Genomic DNA, 22,210 nt, shown 5'->3' with positions numbered 1-22,210 from the left:
TTTCACAGGCAAAAGCCGAACCCGTGGGTAAGCACCCAAACTGAAGCACACTCAGTTCCTTTGCTCACTGTGCTGGTTACCAAGGGGAATCTGACTTTAAAATCTGGTTAGTGCTTGTCATTCCATGTGACCTACCACAGCAGAGCACGGCAGCCAGCCTGGCCCAGCGAGATCACCAGTGGCACTCAGCGAGGACAGCACGGCTCCGACCCTGGGGGACAGGGACTGGATTCAGAGCAGTAAACACAGGGGCCACGAGAAATAAGCCAGCACTGAGAGATGCAGATAGTGCTGTTAGTTCCTGTGGTGCCTGTGGGTCTCCAGAAGCTGGGCTGCAGGTCAGAGTAGGACCAAGCAGCTCTACTGAAGGATCTTCTGACCACGTTACCACCATCGCTTCCAAATATGTGTTTAGAGAGTTTTATGCTCAGTGTGCAAGTCAGTCTGGGGCAGATGAGTGTTCTGCTGCCACGAATCTTGACTGATAGAAGGTTTAGATCCTTTGCAGTGTTACAAAAATGGAGCAGGGTTTGGACTGGCTCTTTCAAGTCACAAGTCTGCCTTGAAATGTCACGTGAAACGCAGCCCTTCTCAGCCACCAGCTTCTTTGTGGGAACCAAACATCCACGGAATTTAGGGTATTCCCCAGGAGGTGCTGTTAAAAGCTGATGCACGCATTTTATCTGGTCATTATTCCACCTCTACATAGCCATAACTAGTTTTTTCAAGCTTAAGAGGTGCCTTATACTCTACAGAACTAGTTTCTGCTTCCTTCACCAGTAATTTTCTCAGTATATCCATTTAATGTTTACTCCTACCATGTCTCTGCGTTATGTTTAGAAGTAATTCCTCAATGATTCTTTCTTCTTTCCCACCTTTTCCTTCATTACTGAGAAAATCTCACTTTCCATCTACAGGAATCTCTCTTACAGAGGAAGTTTTAAAACCCCTTAATGCTTCTCAGGATTTTACTCTTGCAGGTCAGGGAGCAAACTCGTCAAGCGTTCCACAAGTTATTTTTAGTTGTAGGAAACTTGGGGAGTGCATTTTCTGCAGCGATGGCTCTCCTAGGAATTGCCTTGTTTTGACAAGTTCCACACAGTCCCTCATGACTCGAGATGGACTTTCAAAGACTTTCCTGGGGGTTTCTTTCCGCTGCTCTTTGCTTACGGTATCATTTTAAGAAACACAGGAACAGCTTTTACAAGGACAAAAATGTACCAGCCCCCTCTCACCATCAGGGAGAACTCAAGTGATTTGGTTCCTTTTTATATAAAATGAGCAAATGATACTGTGCAGAGCTGTAGCATGAATTCAGCACAGATGCAATGGTATGAAACCTGACTTTTTGCCATCTGTTTGTCTCCAATGTACGTCTTCTCTGGAAGATTTCTTGTCCCCTCACCTCCTCTTCTTCCCAACGCCCACTGGACCAAGCAGTCTCCAAACTGGGAATGCTGCTGGGACTGAGAGGCTGAGCTTGAGGCCAGTTCACCTGCGTGATGCTGCTCCTGGATCAGGCCAGCTGACTGCAGTGGTGCAGTGCCTACGGGCAATGCAGAGAGACACCCTGTGCAGAGCACACCCCGTGTCCACCACAACAGCATCTCACCATGTGTTTCTACTGTGCCTGACATCTCTGGAGCTGCATGCTTTGTGACTGAAGCAAGAAAAGGAAACGGGGGTTCACATTTTCCAAGTGACTGAGGACAAGTGTGAGCCATCTCTATACATTCTTCCAAGCGGCCAAATCTGACTATTGACCTGTGGGTAAAAGAGGGCTGACAATATCTGTCCAACTTAAAAGCATGTTCCCTGCCATAATTATTTTATCCAGTGTCTCAGGACCTAAGATTTCAAACCTCCTCACTCACTGCACCTTCCTGAAACAGTGGATGGTTTCGCTTGAACACTGTACAGGGACCAAATCCTACCCATGTTGTCCCATGTCAGGACACATCTGGGTTACCTGTCTGGATGCCCATCTGTGCAACATGAGCTAGGGAGCTGCTTTGGCAGGGGGGGTGGACCCAATGATCTCCCAAGGTCCTTTCCAACCCCTAGGATTCTGTGATTCCTCTCATCTTCAACCTCTTTTTGCTTTTCTTTGCATTCACAGCTTAGCATTGTTTTCCAAAACCACACTGAAAAAAAAGCCCTGCACAGAGGCAAACTGTCAAGCTGAAGCAGTAAAGGCTCCATGGCTCCCTGAACACTTAGCATGAAGCCATAAGGAACATCTGAAAGTTCCCTGTAACGTTTACAATTGCTAAGTGCAGTCTCTTAGCACAGAAGATGCATGTTGCTATTTCAGTCACTGTGGTTCACAACTCTTGGGCTGAGCTACTTACAGGCGAAAAATAGATCCGTGGGCTGAGGAATACTGAAGTGTTTACAAAAGTCCAACAATGGCTGGGGGAGCCTTGAGCCAAATGAGCCACGGAATATTTCATGTGAGCAGCAAGGTAAGCGCTGCTGAGCACTGAGTGGTTAAGCTGTTCCAGCAGCAGGGGTAACATATCAATTTTTTCCCCTAGTATTTGGGTACTTACTGGGCAATTCATCAGCATGACACACAAGAGCATTTACTGCGGGATCCCTTTTCTTACCAGCCACCAAACCACCATTAAGCCAGTGTACAGAATGCCACTGAACAGCATGTGTGACAGCAGGAAAAAGGCATGTCTGAGAGGTGGGGAAACAGATACACGTCAGCAGAACAGGGCTGAACATGGTGGAGACTTTGGGAATGTGCTCTGGCCCTTTGGGAGTCAAGGAGTCTCTAGCCTGAGAACTGGGACAGGCTTGCAAGCCTGCTGAGCAGCACCTCTAAAAGTGAAAAGCCAGAAAGGTGACAGCAGAACTGGGAAGAATAGTATCACTGAGGAGAAAAGAACTTCTAACAGCCTTTTCTTCAGCTGTTTGTGTTCTGCCTATAAGCTCCAGATACCTCAAGATGCCACAGCATCCAGCCTTCACCTCGTGCTTACACTGTTTCCCAAGTGATGCTGTGGTGAGGTTTCAATAAGAAGCCCCTCTTCCCTGCCTGTTGCTGGAGATGTCATGTTTGACTCTCTTTGTATTTTATAAGACATAACCCAGCTGCCTGAAACCCAAATCTTGCAGGTGTTCCAGGCCATAACAACTTGTACAGCTACTGCAAAGACACTGCAAAGAGGAGAGAAGGGCTGCCTGCTCAGTGCCACGCAGCGACTCCAGCCCCTGTGAGCCGGCTCATCTCACACACCCAGCTCTCCAGGGGAGTAACGCCTCTGCAGCTCAGTTACAGAGCCATTCCCATGCCCATTCCCTTCTCAGAGGCCACTGAAGGAAATTCGGAGCGATGCACTTTTTAATGACTTTGGCATAACTAAAAGAAAACTCCTCTCATAAAAGGAAGCCTGGTTTCTCTCCTTATTTGGCAGTAAAACATGTACTGATTGTGAGCATGGCTGGAATACAAAGTGCATTGTAATTGAGCTGTATAAGCTTTTCAGCTTTAAGATGGCACTTCTACTTTTCCGCTCTCCCTTGTATGATCCAAGGACCACAGTGACTTAAAATTCAGTGTCCGGTTGTTTACAAAGCAGAGACACAGCTGAAAAGCTTTTTGTTTAGGAGCCATTATTCATCCACAAATTAAAAGGAGCAGCAAGGATTACACGTTGCTTTCAGTGATGGTTAAATGCTGAACTCCTGTGTTATTAGTCCACATGTGCTGAGAAAAACACCTCGGAACAGCAAAATGATCCTTGTACATGGGGCAGCAGTTGGTCTAGGCCAGTGTCCTCTCCCTTAGCATGGCTTCAGCTACCCATTTCAAACAGAGTCCTGTGACGGTCTGTTTGCCTGTCTGTTTTGAGATGGGATGCCTGAAGGGAGTTTGCTCCTGTCACCCAATAACTTGGAGACTGCCTCATGTCCTACCTTCTTTCCAAAAAGACTCTTTTTTCAATTCTTTTTTAGTTTTTGTTGCCAAACCTTGAGCCTGCTGCTTTTCTTCTAGACCTTCCTAAGCTCTTGGCCATGCCATTCCCCTCACAGGACATTTCTTTTCCAAAGGGCTGTGACAGGGCAAAGCAAAAGGCAAAATTTCAGAAGTATCTGGAAAAATTAAGAGAAAACAAGTAATCATGCCTTTCTCTTAAGTGACTGTTTCTCAAGTGACTGTGTTTGGCTGTGGAAACTCTCCAAGAAAAGACACTGCTCCTCTGGGACATCTGTGGGGCAGGACACGGGGCGATGGCCTACCCGGCCCTTCAGTCGCCTCCCACCTGCCTTGCTTACCACAGGTATTCCAGGCTGGAGAGTTTCCTCACTGCCTACAGGGAAAACCTCACCAGCACGACCACTGCTGCAGCAGCCTGGGCACGAAAAGGGGTCGCTTGAAACGGTGTGTCAAACGGGCAGAGCTGAGGGGACGTTTGCTGGTTTGGACGAGACTCAGTTGGTAACACATTAAGCTGAAAGGTCAGGCCAGAGATCCCCACATCAGACACAGCTCTCCCTCCACGGGTGGGTGCAGAGCTGGAAATTCACCCACCACACAGAGGGCTGGCTGCTTCCCCATCAGCTTTCAGCACCAACTGAAGGGATTTTACCAAACACCAGAGCAACCCGGAGGTTCGGCAGCTGTAGGCACCAGTCCTGCCTCCACACTGCCTGGGCTCCGCAGGAGGAGGGCAGCCACGGTATGTCCACCACGGGAGCTGCCAAGGGGCGACTGAAAGGATCCATTCATCCCTCAGGCAGCAGCAGGGGTGCTGGGGGACTCGGGGACTACAGAGGACTGAGGCAGCAAAGCTGCACTCGTGTCCCCCATTACATTCCTGGGCACACAGAGAATCTGTGGTACCAATCCAGGGAAAAAATAAACCCCAGCAACATGCTGCAATAGGCTAAAAGGTATTTAATTGTTTATACAGTCAAAGGGAACCGCTGAACTAATAAATGGGCTGTTATTCCTGTGAGGGGAGGACAAGTGGCACATTAGCTCACTTTATTATTAAATTAATAGCAGATTAGTATGTTTAATTGATCTAAATTGCTCTAACCCAGCTGAGGTTGGCATGTTCGAGCCAGCTTGATGCAGGCATGTCATAATTCATTAGTTACCCTCCTCAGCCAGCTCAGGGAACTTGGGAAGAACCAGGTGCACCAACTGCTTTTCCCTGGCCATTTCTCTACTGTCAGCCAGAGCCGAGCCTGCCAGTCACTCTGACACTGAGTTTCCCACACCACAGCCTCTCCTGGGAAAACTCTTGATTCCTATTTAAACATTATTCCTCTCAGCATTACTTTTTCCTGCCTGCTGGGGAATTTTTGCATGCACAAGATGAATGCTGGCAAGGACTTCTTTTGTGCAGGGACACCACAGAGAATTAATCTAGTGACATAAGGGAGAGCAGCCATGAAGGGGAGACCCCAGTGCATCGTTCTACCCACCCTCTGTGCCGACAACACATGCCGCATCCCCTGTGTACCCAATCTGAACCCAGCCTCACACTGCACTCCACAGGCTAAAGAGATGACATGGTGACCCAGGCAGAATAAACCAGTATTTTTAGGTGCAAAGCCACTGGGCCTCAGCATAGGAGGTGCTGGAACTGGTGCAAGACTGGTGGTATGGTACAAGACCAGCAACAAAGAGGAGAAAAACTAGCAATAAAGAAGAGGACTTCTGTGGCCAGATGTGAAAGAATTTCCACCTGCTTAAATCTCTGGAAACACGGGGTTCAGTGACTGCTGCTCCCTCAAACCACAGAGCTCTAAGCATTGCTGGTGCAGCTGGAGCAACACAGCCCATTCTCTGTTCCCCAAGACCTGCTCAGGGTGGATGGAAGAGATACTGATCCAAGGACTTCAAAGCTAGCAGACGCTGACAGCCCTCCAGCCACCCTCCTCACCCTCACTAGCATGCACAGGCTGGCAGAGGCTCCTGCTCCTCACAGATGTGCTCTGCTTGCATGGGGCTTTGCTGCAGACCTTTGTGGAGGAGCCCTTCTGGACCTAGAAACAGCTGTCCTTGGGAGAGGGATTCCTCCTCCTTGCTTTCCTTTCCTGGACTAGGGATTCCTTCCCTCAGGCAACGCTGGAAAATCATCACTTCACCCCCCCACCCCGCCCTCCCCCGGTGCCACAGCTACAATCTGCAGAGGAAAGCACCCGCTTACCTGGCATTGTCCCTCCCGTGTGACTTCAAGAAGTTCATGTCACGGTACCTGGACAGGAATGCTACCAACTGGTCATTTGTCCTGCAAGGGAAAGAACAAAAGTTGCACAAATTACACTGTGGAAACTACTACACTTAGAGCAATCCCTGTACTTACTGCTCTCACGTGAGGCCATCCACAGCCTCGGCGAAGGAGGCAGCTGCTGGAAAAGCTGCCATCCCACTGCTAAACCTCAGGGCCTGCTCTGCTTTGGGAAGCAAGCTCTGCACTTGCAAAGGGCAGAGCTTTACCACATCGGAACGAATCTCCTATCAAGCCTCAGCAGACGCTTTAAGCGCGGTAGCAGAGCCTGCATCAATACTGCTCAGCGCCTTCTGAGCCTGAAAATCCAGCTGTGAGATGACTGCATCGACAGCCCCATCTTAACACGCTTCGCTAGGTCCTTCCTAGGGAATTTGGTTAAATATCTATTGGCATTTTATCTGTTTTCATCCTTGTAATAGAGAAGAGGCCAAGGTTGGAATGCATAAAGCAAGACAATGTGGATGTCAAAATCCCAATATAATTAATAGGAACAGAGGGATTTAGGAGGTTAATGCCAATTAGTTTGATTGCCAATCTGACACCAGCGTTTTCAGAATTTCAGCTGACACATCCAAGAACCCATTTATGCTCGACAGCTTTTGTGGGCTGTTATTGCTTTAACAATGGAGGAAGAACGTTCTCTATTTATCTAGGTCAGCGTATTTGGGAAAACTGAATAAATCGTATTAAAAAGATCTTGGACTCCTGAGCTGTGCTCAGCACCACGCTGCAGCTACAGCCCCATTCTGGTCCATCCTGGGGGCAATGGCAGAAAGACTGAAGTTCCAACAGTTGTCAGTAGCACTGTACCTTGAAACTGTTTCATTGTTCTAGGCTGTGGAAACCCAAGTTAAACCAGAGTCCTGTACAAAACGTGTTTAACTCCTGGGGTCAGGCTGCAAGAGCCTGGGGAATGTTATCAGCATCTCTGCAATGCCCGTGCATCCCATCAAGCCAAATCCTCCCTCCTCCCAGGTAGCGTTTCACTCCCCTGACCCGATGAATAAAGAACAAGTTAACCACTGATCTTATCCAGGCCACCCAGCCCCAGTGAGCGGCTGTAGGAGCTGTGACTCTCCTTGGGTGCTCGCTCATGTGAGTGGTGATACCTCCCAGGGTCAGACCGCAGCTCAATTTGGCAACCTCAGAAAACTGCTTTCTGTGTAGTAAGCTGTGCCCATTTTCACATTTGCTGCTCCAGTGACTCTCCGTCTTAGTGGGATGAATAGGCATTTAGTGAATTTACTTAGCGATGCTTCCACATGAGATGCTTTCAATGGCTGACATCTTCGGGTGAGTTTCTAGGCAAAAGCTGGCACGCAAAGATGAGCTTTAGAAATATAACCAAGCCTGGAAAGTGCTTGGGCCTGAATGTCCTTACAGGACGAAAATCCAATCAAGGAAGGAACAACCCACACCGTTCAATAAAACATCAGCCCTTCCAGATCACTCACCAAACCTGTATTTTGCTCTTCAGCAGTGCTCTTCTACCCAGTGGAGTTGGACTTGGGGCTGCCACACAAGCTTTTCAATGCTTTGCACTTTTCCTATAGCACTTATAAACACCCATGTGATTTTTAGCTCTCAAAATAATTAGTAATTGACATTTTTCCCTCTTCTTGAAAACATTGGTAGCATCTTGGTCCTACTTTTGATAATTATTTCTTTTTTATATGGAAAAATTTATACAGAGTTTTACTCTTTGTCAATTAAGTATGCTTCCTTTCATCAAGGAAAAGAAACCATCACATTTCCATTTGGTAGAACTTTCTAGTTATTTGACATTTAGATTTATGTGGTCAGCCAATTCCATGCTCAGCATGGGAGCAGCTCAATTCCTCTGAGGCTTTCATTCAAACCGCTTCCCCCAGCCCCAGCACCACGAGCACACCATGCACCACCTCCAAATTATTCCATCAGATGCCATGAAAGGGAAAATCAGAGGTACCAAACATGCTGCAGATGTTAATGCAGCTGCTGAACTCCTCCCCACCCTTGAGAAGCCTTTGGCTTCAGGGGGGCATTTCCTAGGTGCCTCTGGCACAGGCTGCTACCCCATTTCATGCAGGGTGGGAGCAGAGCCCCTAAGGCATCGCAGTGCCCCTGGCCCAGCTGCCCACAACACCCCTGGCACTCCCTGGGGAATGCTAAGGAGGACGTGGGCTGAGCACAAACCTGGCATGGAACGCTTTGCTAACCACCACGCTCCAACAGAAAGTAACAAGTGCAACAGGTTTCTTCCTTCCTAAGAAGGAAATAAAACCATCATGGGATGGGGAGAGCAGGGCACGTACTGCCTAAAGCCCTGTGATGCACGTATTGTGTTCCCATCGGCTTCCCTGGTGCATAAGGCAACAGGAATAAAGGGTGAGGAGGGACTCCTCCCACAGTTGGGGCACGAGGCTGGAGCCGATGGGTGCACCCCCACACACCCACAGCTCCCACTTTCATTTCCTTGTTATTACATCATCTGTCTGCTGCTACTGTGTTCCCGTGAATTGCCCTGGCCTGGGGCTAAGGTGTCCCAGGGCCCAGTTGCACGTCCACATGCTGAGCCCTGCAGTAACTCCAGAATATGGCGTGTTCACTGGGACCAACATGGAAAATGGGGAAGAGAAACACTGACTTCACGTTTGCCTTGTCTGCACGTGCTGGCAGGTCAGCCCAGGAAGCAGCACGAGTGTGTCCCAGCACACACCCACACCGAGCACTGCGCAGAACACAGGCTGTGCTGGGCTCCTGGGGCTCAGGCAAAGCTTCCGAGCCCTGGTGATACCTCAAGCAAGGAGCAGAGATCCCCTTAGTTTACAGCTGGGGAAACAGATTAAGAAAGTCTTTGGAGAATCTGAGCACAGGCAAACAATTGGCTGTTACTTTTGGGAGACAGTGAAGGCCAATATACACGTCCTTGGCTCAGCCAGGTACTTCAATGCATGGGCGACTCGAAGGACGTACGGAACAGCACCCGCGTCAATGGGGCCATTCATACATCACAACTTACACAATCACCTAACAACTTGGCCAAGTTAGATCAAAAGTGCAGAAACTTCCGGCTGCACAGAGGTATGGAAACAAGGGAGCTTGTGTGGGAATCAGAGGGAGGAAAGAGCAAGTGCTCTGCTGGATTCTGGGGCTAGATTCTGCCTTTTTGGTGCTGCTTGGGCTGTACCGTATGTGGCGAGAGCCGGGTGCCCCTCTCCAGAGGGGTGCTTCAGCCAGGCTGCTGTTGGTCTGTCTGACCCAATGCAGCACCTGGGGCTTCCTCATCTCCAACTGGCTTCAGCAGGTGAGGTCACAGGCAGGAGGGTTCAGCTTTATACCTGCTTCAAGTGAGCTACCCTGAAGTCTCCCAGAAACAGCCTCATTTCAGGTACATCCTGGAAAGCTGCAGGGGCTGCAGTGCCTCTCCATGCAACTTGCAGCTGTCTCTTGTTTCCCAGTCACCCAAGGTCCTGTCTCAGAAAGGATAAGCAAACACTTCTGGACATTATGGGGAGGAAGAAGAGAAATCCAGGAGATGAGATGGGAAAGAATTAGTGCAAATTCCCACTGGCACCAGCGTCCAGTGCACTCCATAAGCTTTGCCCCTGTGTCTGCTGGGAACACAACAGCCCTTGGCAGTGAACTGGGTGGGATCTTCCCTCCAGTAAGGGATCCTGATCCGTACTGGCCTGTCCACCGTGCTGCCCAGCAGATGTGTGGCTGTGTGCACGGGTAGCCTAACGAAGGGAAACAACAGCAGAATGATTCAGCAGAAAAAGCAAAAGCTGATGAGACCTCCCTCCTCCTGGAAGAGCTGCTGACAGCAGGATGATGAACCACACGAACACTGGGAAACCCTCCCATGGCAGGTGCAGCCTCCAGACTCTGGGTACATAGCCTGACCTTCTCACCCATGCCCCCGATGACTCCCCTTCTCCCCAAAGGCAATTCAGTGTGAGGGGATGCTCAGAGCACCCTGACCCCGGTTGTAGCCACAAATTTAACAGACTCTGACACCTAAAATCACGTAGAAAGTGGAGGGCTCTATTTAGCCCTCACTATCTATCCCAGAACAAATATTAGCACAGCAGGTGTGTCTCAGAGAAGCCGATTCCACAGCAGCAGCCACTGGTGAAACGTACCATAAAAATGCAGACAGACACAATTCCAGAGACCAACTGCATGTGGAAGCTCCAGATGACTGTTAACACCTCTGCTCTTAGGATTAAATGGTTTGGTTTGTCTTTCAAGTCAGGTTTGACAGAGGAACAAGGTAATGGAAGGAAACTATTGCTGTAGCAGCTCAGCCACTCCGGTCCTTGTGGGATGAGAGTTCTGCTCCAGCGCTGCCACTGGGGCTGGGAGTCACAGGGTGTGTTCAGAGCACTGGGATGCTCAGGACACAGGGGATGCAGCTACCCCAGTGTTGGACAACTCTCAAGGTACTTTACTAGCCACACAGTCAGTCATCTTCGCTGTACTTGGAATTGCTGCTTCCTATTCAACCCCTGCCTGCTTCCTACAGCAGAGAACAGCACTGACACAGACTGAAAGAGTGAAAGTCGTCTCTAAATGTCACACTGCTGAGTACACCTCTGTGAGTGACAGTGCAGAAACGCCTGGTTACAAGAGAGGGAAAAAGAATACACTCTGTCATCTGCTTCCCAAGCTCCACAACCTGATTCCCAGCTTCAGATGGCATCCAGAAAATAAATAAATAAGCCCACTGCTGACAAGCTGCAGCACATGCTTAAATGGAAATCCTAAAGAGACCATATAAGAGAATTCCACCAAGGATTAATGAACAAACGTGATTAAAACTATCTACAGCTCTGGACTGCAGCCAAAACGCTGCCAGCAGTATTTGATATGTAAATGCTTAGAACATTTGCTGTGTGCACAGCCGCTGATGCTAAAGCCTCTATGGAGAGTTTCTTCGTCTAATTAGAGATATTGGTTTAGCAAACTTTGGAGTTTATAAAAACCCTCAACGTCTCATTATTCTTTTAAGATAGAATATTCATTTGTTTGGAATGTTTTCCAGCTACATCCCATGGAACCCTGAATTGCCTCTGGCTAATGATAAACTCCAGCCCTGTGTCAGCCAGGAAAGCCTACAGTTTTATGATAATAAAACTCTCACCACATGCGCTCATTAAAACTTCTACAATTGCTGCTTTTGACTTTCTTCAGCTCTTTGCCTGGCATAAAGCAAACCACTCCACTTGCATTTTACAGTGCAGTTTCAACATGAGTGTTTAAATCACCCGGGATCTCATCACCCACCCCGTGCCAAGTGCAGTCACCGTCCCTCTGATCTGGTACAGCACTTTGCAGTGTGTGCTTAACTGCAGAACCCTCCTGAAACCAGGCAGCACTCACATGACAGACTCAGAAATTACTTGTAGCACATGCAATGAGCTCACACACAGGCTGGAGCTGAGAGCTGTCCTCTAACTGAGCTGCCATCTCTTCGGCACACAGGTACGCCCGGTCAGGAGGCTTTTCCAGGGAGGCCAATCCAGTCCTGTATCAGCCTGTCCATCAGTATGATGGATGTTATCACACAGCTCACCCCTGCTTGGAGACTTAACTCGGTGATGGTTACAAAACGCCTTTAAAAATTCCCCTTGGTCCCAGGAGCCTCTGAACCCACCCCAGGAACTCGTTTGTCTGTGACAGAGACATCCCTACTGCTGTGATAACAAGTGAAGTGATAAGAGAAGCACTATCCTGGCATGCCGTGTCATACACAGCTCTTCCCCCAATTTCAGAGCAACCTATGTGCTTCACAGTGAACTTATGAAAGGCATTGTTTAAAGTGGGCTTCCTTTCATAAACCTCATTTCATGCAATCGCCCAGCCTCCACCATACATGTGCTTATCAACAACCAAAAACCCACCTGAGTAACAAAAGCTCCTGAAGCACCTTCCAAACGTGGAACCACACAGAACCTGGAGCACAGGAACACAACCAAAGCAACAGCAAGATGAATTACTCCCTAAATAGCCTGGTCTGGATGTGTTTTGCTAGGAAGGGAGGAGATGTTTCACCCTGATTTGTTACACAATGTTCTGTTTATTTCTCTATTTGAGTTTAGGAGTGATCAGCTCCATCACTAGTATCTTTTTTTCCCCCATCTCACATCCCCCAGCTCGAGCACCAGACAGAGCCTCTGCCAGAAAAGCCTGTAACTGCTCATTTCCAACAAATATTTTTATGTCAAGGCAAAGACACGTGTCAGACTTCGATAAGGGCTGGAAAACTCGTTGCAGGTATCTATCACAGCACAGCAGAAGCCCTTTCCCCCTGCGTTAGTGGAGATGTCAGGTTAGCTGACCCGTGGATGGAGGAAAGCACATCTTTATCAGTGTGGGGACAAACTGTTTCCCAACCCTGCTGGCATTCCTGTTATCTGCATTTGGAAATTAAACCAACACAGATTGGTGAACAGAAAATACCACGATGGGGGGGTTAAACACTTCCAATTATAACCTGAGCTATAATGCTCAGCATTTTTAGTAAGCCACTCAAAGCTTTGCTGCTCACTCAGCAATATCTCAGCTCCAGGCATGAGTCAGCTCTCCAAAACAAGGTGCCAGTCAGAGCAGGCTCATTTCCTCTGGGCCTGGGCGCCAAGCAGAAGGTTTGGTTCATGGGCATAAAAAAGAAGAGAGAAGGCTGTGAAAGCTCTCTGAGAGAGAGAGCTGCCACGTCTGCCTGTACCCCACTTCACTCTCTGCATGCCTGGGGTACACACAATTTGTCTCACCATATTTTAGCCCATTATCTTGGCTCTGGCACATTTCCAGTTTGTTTCCAGCCTATTTTGGCTGTTGATCCCACCAACACAAATCAGCAGATTGACAAAAACCAGTTAATATACAACCTTCTGGTTTAATTTCTGTTCTGTGGGAGAGTCACTGGTTAAATATCGTCACCCCTGCTGTGGTTATGAGGCATGGAAGGGATAAGCCATGTATGTGCTTTGGGGCTCTCCTGCCTTCACAAGCAGGATGCAACGTCCTGCTGCAGTAGGACCCCCCTCCCAGTCAATGGGGGGACACAGAGGGGCACAGCTGCCACTCCAGTCCCTTGGCAGGCACACCGTGGCTCAGCTCAACTCCACATACATTACTTGCTCATGTCCCTATTTACTCCCAGTGCCCCATGGCAGACTTACAGAGGACAGGCTGGGAACAGCCACTGCTCTGGTTCACAGTGAATTCCTCCCCAGTTAATGACACCAAGGCAGGAGGAGCACCAAAGGAGGAGAAGCATCAGTGCAAGCAAGGGGCAGGTGAGCTCGCCCACGCTGCACTGAACCTCATGGGGAACTAAGAGCTGCCATTAACACTTTAGTCAGCACCTTTCAAGATAGCTGTGGTTAAGATAAATGGAAGGAAGGGTGATTTTCATGACAAATCACACCAGTTAGGTGGGCAACATCACTGAGTCCAAGTCTGGGCACTTTTAACCTTTTTCTATCAAGCCTGAGTGAAGTGATTGAACACAGAGCAGGATGCTAACGAACACAGGCTGCCTGTGAGAATGTAGCCCAGAGAGGCTCCTTTAGCATCAGGCTGCCAAAGGCCTATTGTACTTTACATTTCCGTCCCTAAGGAAGCGGGGTGTTGACACAAGGGATCACTGTGACAGCCGGTGAGCAGGAGGCAGCAGCACACCTGAAGAGGTTAAAGCCACACAGCGTTGCAGCATTGGTGCTATTTACACTGACGTGCCTGTGTAACGAGGATTCATGCCCAAATGTCAAAAATTAATGATGTTATTTACTTCATTTTAACCCTGCAAGGGAAAAAACAACCACCCAAGAACATCTTGCAAGGAGGAGGTGGGGGGGTCTTTTCTCTCTTTTCAGCATATTCTGATTTAACAGTTTGTATGATTACCACAGTTTTCTCTCCCACTTGCAAATGTACCTTGTGGGATGACCCAAACATTTGGTAAATGCACCTTCTGCCCATTCTTCTACCAGGGGCACACTGGAAGAGCTGTACATAAAGTATCCAGTGCACAAATTAACCAGCCCTTTGTTCCTTACAGCCCTATACTCTCAGTACCCTCAGCACTGAGACGAGCTCCCTCTTGCAATTCCCTTAACCAATGGAAAAAGGACTTTATCCTGCCCTCTTTCCAGCTGCTAAAGCCCTGAGCATGCTGAATTGCATCCCGTTCCCGTGCCTGGCAGACTCCAAAACCAGTGCAGTGCAGTCAGTTTATGGTAGTGTAAGCCAGGCCAGGCTCCATGTCCTTGGAATGGGCTATGGGGAAGGGTAGGACAAGTTTTGGGGTGTTTCCCAGTGTAGGGGTGGGATGGTGAGGCTGAGAGGGCATGTCATTAGCAGGTGCGGGCAGCGTGTGAATACAGATCAGCACTGGGTTCCCATCACCCTGAGAACTGCTCTTTTTCCTTCCTCACAGGTTTCCTAGCAGTCCATCCTCCACAGGAAGAGCTCCCAATACGCCCTTTTCCATAAGGCCCCATCATTGCCAAGACAGCGCACGCTTCACAGAGTTCCCTTTACCTGTGATCACAGCAACAATTCCACCACTATCAACTGCGTCCATGCAGAGACCAGGAGGGAAAACTAACACATTCAACCAGCCAACACCAGGACTCCTGAGGGACCAAACCACCAGCCACCCTCCTGCCTGTGCCAGGACATGGCCTGTAGGGACACAGCACTACACAGCCAGACATGGCCATCCAATCCCACAAGAACTGAGCCCAATTTGCTGAAAAGCATCCTAAAAAATAAATTGTAGTGAAATACTTGCCTTACCAGCTGCTAATACCCAAGGATATTTAATTATTAAAACTAAACATGATAGACTTTTAGGTTTATCAAAGCCCTGGGACTTTATTTAGTACAGAAGGATGCTCCCTGCTTTGCGTTCTTCTAGGGTTTGCCTGCTCTTGCATATTCATGGAGAACCTCTCCTGCCTCCACTGCACATCCCATTTCGATGAAAACAATAATCGCTGATTAAATAAGCAAGTGGAGGGAGCTGCAAAAATTATCAAGTCCATTACTCAAATTAGTGAGACTGTGGCTAAACGAGAAAATTCTAGATATTGGGCCAAACAGGAGCTTTTGGTTCCTCCACTCCATGTGTATTTTACATGGTCTATTTTATATTCAGCAATTTTTTTCACCATCCCTAAAACTGAATTACCAGGAGTCTTGTGTAAAAGAAATTAAAGTGAAATACGAGCACAGATTTAGAGCAAGCGTTCCCTTCATCTAATTTCTACACTCCCACATCCATCCCAAATTGTATTTGTACAAGTCAATGAGAAAAATGATTTGCTCGTTAGGTAGAGTAATTATAATAAAAAATGCTCCCTTCCTTCCAAGTTTAAATAGTGAATTTTGGTCGTCCCTCAGTTTCTGAGACATAACTCACTCTGGCTCTGCCGGGTGCTTCCCAGGGACAGCGATTCGCCCCCCACCCCACCCTCAAGAGTGGAGCTAGGTAGTCTCTTGCACCAGGGATGAGGCCAAGAGCCATCCTCCTCCCAGCAAGCCCCCATGGCTGAGGCCCTTTCACAAAGCTCATCTGGAAGTAAAGTGAGATGGAGCACCCCGGTCCCTTCCCTAAGCTCCTCTGGGGCCTGCCACTCCCTCTGATCCCTGAGCTGCTGAATCAACCTGTCGGAGCGCATCAGTTCAAAGGACCAGAAGGCACGATGAGGAAAACGGGGTCAGGCTAATGGGATTGAACGTTAATTCTGCACCGAGCCTGGAAAGATGGAAGAACAGGGCCTGGGGGGTGAAAGGGATAATGAACTGAGAGTTGATGGAAGGAAACTTAATTGGGTTTAACAACAGAAGGTCACGTTTTGTTACCTTTATTAGGGCTGAGCAGTAATCTTATTTGGTGCCAGCTGATGACCTGCCCTGCTCTTCCTTGGGCCTGTTCTGGAGTAAGCCTGTGAAGAATGCAGCGCTGGGATGAGGGGCACAAATGTGTGCCAGAGGGGAGGTCTGAACAAGAAAACTACAAAGGGAACATAAAGATCCAACAGCTGATGTAACTGGGGCTGACGTGAACATAACTGGGAGGGTGGGAGGCTGGTATTCCCCCCAACCCTGTGCTGCTCCATGGAGCTGCAACCGATACAGCATTATTTAACCACGAGATCAGAAGAGAACCTGTGGTTCACTTCAGCTCAAGAAAAGACCATTGGAAAGGCACGGTGGTGTGTCACCAACTGTGCTCCTGATGCTGCCCAGCCCCACTGCCTAGCAGCCTGGAGGTGACCTGGAGTGACGTCCTGGCTGCCTCGCTCCTCCTGGGTCACGATGGTTCACAAACCTGAAGGTCCTCCAGGCACTCTGTGATCATCCCCAGCACTGGTACCTCTTGACATGCCATGTGTCCCAGTTTCACGTACAGAAGAGAGATGAGGGTGTTTCAGCCTTCAGCTGTAGCTCTGTAGCTGCCACCAGCAACATGACCTGAGCCCTGGGCAAACAGCTTCCATGCCTGCACAATACCACCTCTCCAAAGGCTTAGCAATGACCCAGACCCTCACAGAGCACACAGGTTCCTGCAAGCCCTTGCCATGAAGCTACCTTGCACCTGACTGGCATGGCACATCCCACCTTCAGAGTTCAATGACCTGAGTCAGTGTCCTCCAAGGCTGCCCCAGTGTGACACAAATAACTGATTTGGATCGATAGAGCTTTTAGTCATCAGCTGCCCCAAGAAAGAATCGCTGCAAATCACTTGCTGGAAACCACTTGGGGAGAGCAAACTTCAGCAGAGATGGAGCCTGTGTTTGGAAGAGCCTTGGCCCCGAACCAGCTCCTGATGAACCAGCAATTATCCTGATGAAAGGTTAGGGATGCTTGTGCCTACAGCTGGTTCATCAAGCAGTGCTGAACGATGGATATAATCAAACAGCGTGCAGCAGAGCGTGATGTGCTCTACAACAGGCCGCAGCCACTCCGAGCAGCCTGGAACTACAGAACCACAGGCCCAAACTTACTTAACAGCACCAGAGATTCAGCAGTATCACACAAACACATTGTGACTACCAGCACTGTGCAGGATGAGCAGAGATGAAGTAATAAGGTGCAGCTGTAAAAGCCAACTAGGCCCTAATCCCACCCGGGATCGCAGGGCAAACCTGGGTCTGGAACACGGACAGCACCAGGTCAGAGCTTCCACAAAACCTCCAGGCCTAACGTTTTGACTGGCTGGCACTAGGCAGGACTATTAAAACCCTGCACATTATTTATAGAGACGTGCTTTCTAAAAAATATCTGTTGTTCCAAAGCTGCTTTAATTCACTTGTGAAGTGTTCTGTTCAGCTCATTCACATGCAGTAAACCCCTGAATAACAATTGCTGCAGCACCTAATTTAATATCAGCACCAGAGTTTACGTATAAATTGGTTGAAAAATCTTCAACATCAAACACCACTCAGCTCTCACAATTTTAGCCCTACTTTGGAGGAAAAGAGTTCATTTATTCCTGCATTCCTGTCCTCTCCTTTTCAATATCACCCCTGGAAGGCTGAATCACAGCAACGTTCTTGCTCACCCTGTGACCGCCTTTCGCTTCGCAGCTATTTAAGAGTGACTTGGGAAAGGTATAATGGCACATGTTGTTGTTCCATCTTCACTTTCAACTGCCACCAGATATTATTTTGCAGCTGTTTCATTGTAAGTGGCATCCTGAGATCTAAACAAAAAACTGCCTTAATGGCAATTTCAACAGATTTTTAATTTCCTGAGAGGATTCAGCGAGGCCACGACGAGAGAGCGTGTTTAAATGCGATGCTGTAACAGGAGTGTTTCCCTCTCTCAAGCAGTTTTAGCTTCTGGAGTTTGATAATGATTTTACTGAACTTTCTAAAAAAAACCCCACACCACAAGCCAACAAACCAATCCCAGCCCAAACACTGCTGAAGGGAGATTGGGGAGTCTCTGCTCACGCAGCCTCACCAGCCACGTTCCTCTGCAGCTCCGTTACACACCTCACGAGTGAATCCAGAGAGTAAAAGGCACTCGAAGCAATGGGGCAGGAGAGCAAATCCCACGAGGGATTTCCCAAATACCCAACATCCTGCTGCGCTCTCAAACCCCACTGGAGCTTCCACCCAGGAACACAACGAGCAGCTGAGCACCAGTACGGCTCAGCTACTGGGGAATTTTGCTAATCGTGTATTTCAAGTACAAGAGCCACCTGGCATGAAGGACCCTTTTTTTTGACTTGGTTGTCCCAGAGTATTTGTCCACAAAGCCAAGTTGCAAGGGAAAGCCAGGTTTCATGGGTAGCCCTGAAGGAGACATGAAGGAGAAATAGCTGAGCTGGCAAGACCCCTCGTGCTGCTTAATGCCCTCCTCAGCCCCAACACACTAGTGACTCTTACCAAAATATACTCTAGGTATTATTATGGCATCCCAAAGCCAAAGGATGTAACCATGTTGCCCAGGAACCAGTGGCACACATCACCACAACAGCTGCACAGTCAGCATTTACAGACCAGGCTGAATGGTATCCAGGGAGGACTCACATTTAACTCTCTTTTAGGAGACCAACTCCTTTTTTCAGTCACAACTAACTAAAAAATAAATTGCACCCCGAAGGCAGATGGCAAACAGATGAAAACCCGTTGGCTCTTTGCTGGAGAACCTCTGTGTGTCCCAGAGCCAGGACAGAGGAGGACACCAGGCAGGCCAGGACAGTCCATACTCTGATGCTGCAGTGCCCATCAGACTGTGACACTCAGGATCTGGGGCTCCCGTTTGCCAGGCTGCGCTCCCAGGGATCTCAGGCACTGGCTCAGATGCTCCAGCTCACACAGGAAGAGCTGAAGGGCTGAATGTTTAGCACTGTAATCAACAGGATAATGTGCTGCCAAGTACCAGGGTGCTCTGAGTAATGCCCTGCTCTAAAAACGTGTTTTATTGAAGGTCTTTATCTGCAGAGGTGCCTGGATAGCCAAACCAGCCTCCAGTGTGGGATGCCTGCCTTTCTGCTGCCAGGCTAAGAGAACATTGCAGAAGGTTAAAGAGCCCAAAAAGTTCCCAAGAGCTGCAGAGGTCACAATGCCCCCAGAGCGAAAGCTGCTTTACAGAGGTGGAGAAAGAGTCACTCCCACTGCTGGGGCTGCCAGAGAAAAGGTGGGTCACCCATCACTCACAGCCACCAGCTCCAAGTAAACACAATGTTAATACCAGCTGTAGATTCTGGGCTGGTGAGGATGTCCCAGCCCATGGCAGGGGTTGGAACTAGATGGGTTCTCAAGTCCCTGCCAACCCAAACCAGTCTGGGGTTCTATGAAAGAACATTATGAAGCCACAGTAACGTCAACATTTCAGCTCACCCCTTTGTGGCCATGCACAAACCCACTGCTTTGCCAGCCCCTGGTAATTTAACAGTAAAACAGAGCAGTGAGATAGGAAACCAAAGATCACCTTCAAAACAGATCTAAATCTCAAGCAACTGCATGGGCAAAGCAAGGAAAGAGGGGAAGAAAAGGTTATTTGAGAGATTTAAGGAGGAAGCGCACCTGAAATCCTCAGAGAACGCAGATTGAAGAAAAACACTGATAAGGCTCCTTTTGGACAGGAAAAAAGGTTCCCTGGGAAGCATTTAGAGCAGGCTGACGTCTGTCATGCCAGATAAAGATATTCTGAGCAAACAAAGCCACATCCAACGTCAGCAACAACAGTGAGATACAAAACTCAGGTGCTGGCACCTTAACAGATGTCATCCTGCCAGTGCTGCCAGTTCTGTGCTCTGTCCAGGTGCATGGGGACGATTCACCAGCACCTCAGCTCTGGATACCATTCCAAAGGGCACTTCAAGGAATACTGCACTGGGTACTCAGTGCCCAGTGTGTTGTTCTAGCAGCAAGGGCTGCATTGCTGAACAGCCCGGCAACGCCCCGCTTCGGCCAGGGCCTAAGGTCAAGTCCAGGCCCGGAAAATTGGCACCTTTTATACAGGCACAGGCTGAGATGCTGCCGGGATGGAGACACCTGTGAGACAGCTCTGAAGCCTGAATCTCAGCCAGACATCAAAGTGTTAAATTACACCAAGTCACACTGATGAGAAAGCAGAGAGGGCGAGCAGAGCTGCCCATGGGCAGGGGCCATAATCCTGTTTGCCACTGCAGCTTCCATTTCCAAGCTCACACCCATCAAGAAGGAGCAGTGGGGCCTCAGACACTTCTTACAGTGTGGAGTGCTCTATGTGAGAGCGAAGTTCTCCATTTCCCTTCTAGGAAGAGCTTTTCCCAGTCCCAGCACTGCGTTTCATGCCCGCACACTGCAGAAGGGCAGCTGGCCGCAGCTCTGCTCACTCCACGCAATCCACCTTCTCTCACTTCATTCTCCCAGTCACCTGCTTCAAGAGTTCTGCCATTTGCTCAGCCGCCTGGGTGGAATCTAGATGGGTCATGGTAAATGTGACAGGGCCAAAATCACCCCGAGGTCATTTACACAGCGTGGCAGTCACCATGTTTGGCAGGGGATGAATCCGGGCCAACGGCTGAGACAAGGAAGCTGCTAAGACAAGGAAGCTGCTGTTCTCCCAAGTAGTTCTGGCACCTGAAAAATAACTTGGAAGCATTTTCGCAAAGGTTGACATTCATTCTAAGACCTGTTGGTCGGAATCATGTCCACCTGCCCCCAGCATGACAGCCATGCCATTCCCTTCACCCTCAGCACCTCGCTCAGAAGTCACTGCTTTGGCTTCACACTAACCAAGACTTTGGCTGCTAACAGAGGAGAAGAATTTTAAATAACTGATTTTTCACACAACCACTTTGTCTTCAGTTTTCTTTCTTCTTATCCAAAGGCAGCAGCCCCAGCAGAGCCCCAGCGCTGGGCCTGGCCACAGAAGTGATCAGAGATGAAAGCTGTGAAAATGATGGATGAAGGGAAGGGCCAGCTTTATCACTAGCAGGCTGTCTACCACATTTGGATTTGGCAGGAGTTGCAATAAAACTGTTGATTTTGGTTGGTTATCTTTGCTAACAACTCTCCTAAAGAGTCAGGAGAGCAGATCTGCTGGAGGACACGAGGGACAGAGTCAGCCTGCTGCTGGCTGACTGGGCTAGAAACATCAACCCAGGAAAAAGCTTTGCCTACGTCAAAGGGCATCCCTCAAGTCTCTAAAGGAGCATTTAAATCTGCAGATGAATATTGCTATGCAGCATTAGTAGTGTTACCTTGCTCACCAGAGGACAACACAAGGAGACCAGAGCAGGTCAGCCGGGAACAATTCGTTAGCCCATTTTTCCTAATTTCTGAGCGTGATTCTGGCTGACAAAGATCATCTCCATCACTTATGCTAAACTGGCACCTGCTCAAAGGAGCAGTGCCATTTGCTCCCTGGCCTCTGCAGCCACCCTTCCCAGATGCTCTTTGTATTGGGACACGCATTTCATTCAAGTTCCAGACCAAAACCTCCATGGAATGTGTCTTGCTTGGCTGAGCCCTCCCAACACAGGCCTTTATGGAACACAGGGCTGTGCAACCTTTATCCTAATCCAGTGCCAGGAGCAGAACGTGAGGAGCTGCCTGGGTTCCTCTTCAGTTCTTCTGTCTCTCCGGATTGCTCGCACAAGGGAACGTGGCTGGGCCTGCATTCCCAGCTCCATTTTCCCACTGTTCTGACACACTCCCCGAGCTTCTGCTGATAATTTTGCTTGATCTTTATTAAAGCCCAAGAATTAACTGGCAATTAGATTTGGTGATCCTTTTGGTGACTGAGGCTCAGTGATTTTAAATTATAACCAGTTCAAACGTTTCATTATGGTTATTCCTTATACAAGCTCTGTGGCCAGGTAAGCACTGCCATGACATTCACTGTTAAATGATCTCATTAAACTCCTTAATTTAAAGCAGTGCAACACTTCACCTGCCACATTATCCAAGGACTCCTGCAACGCACATTAAACATTCAGCATCGATAGATGCTCTGCC

General features: G+C 48.7%; 1 protein-coding gene across 1 annotated transcript in view; it reads right to left on the bottom strand.

The window, feature by feature from the left end:
• Nucleotides 1-22,210, bottom strand: part of XYLT1 (xylosyltransferase 1) — a gene marked incomplete at its 5' end in the record, with an annotated part of 154,266 nt that overhangs the window by 26,236 nt on the left and 105,820 nt on the right. The window contains one exon of the mRNA XM_084271336.1: nt 6,174-6,254. Within this exon, the coding sequence (XP_084127462.1) occupies nt 6,174-6,254 (81 nt within the window). The remainder of the gene's footprint in view (nt 1-6,173; nt 6,255-22,210) is intronic.

The sequence above is a fragment of the Gallinula chloropus genome (assembly GCF_964237585.1).
Source record: "Gallinula chloropus genome assembly, chromosome: 15".
Classification (NCBI taxonomy): Eukaryota; Metazoa; Chordata; class Aves; order Gruiformes; family Rallidae; genus Gallinula; species Gallinula chloropus.
Note: the sequence above shows the minus strand (reverse complement) of the source record. Positions and strands in the feature narration are given on the sequence as shown.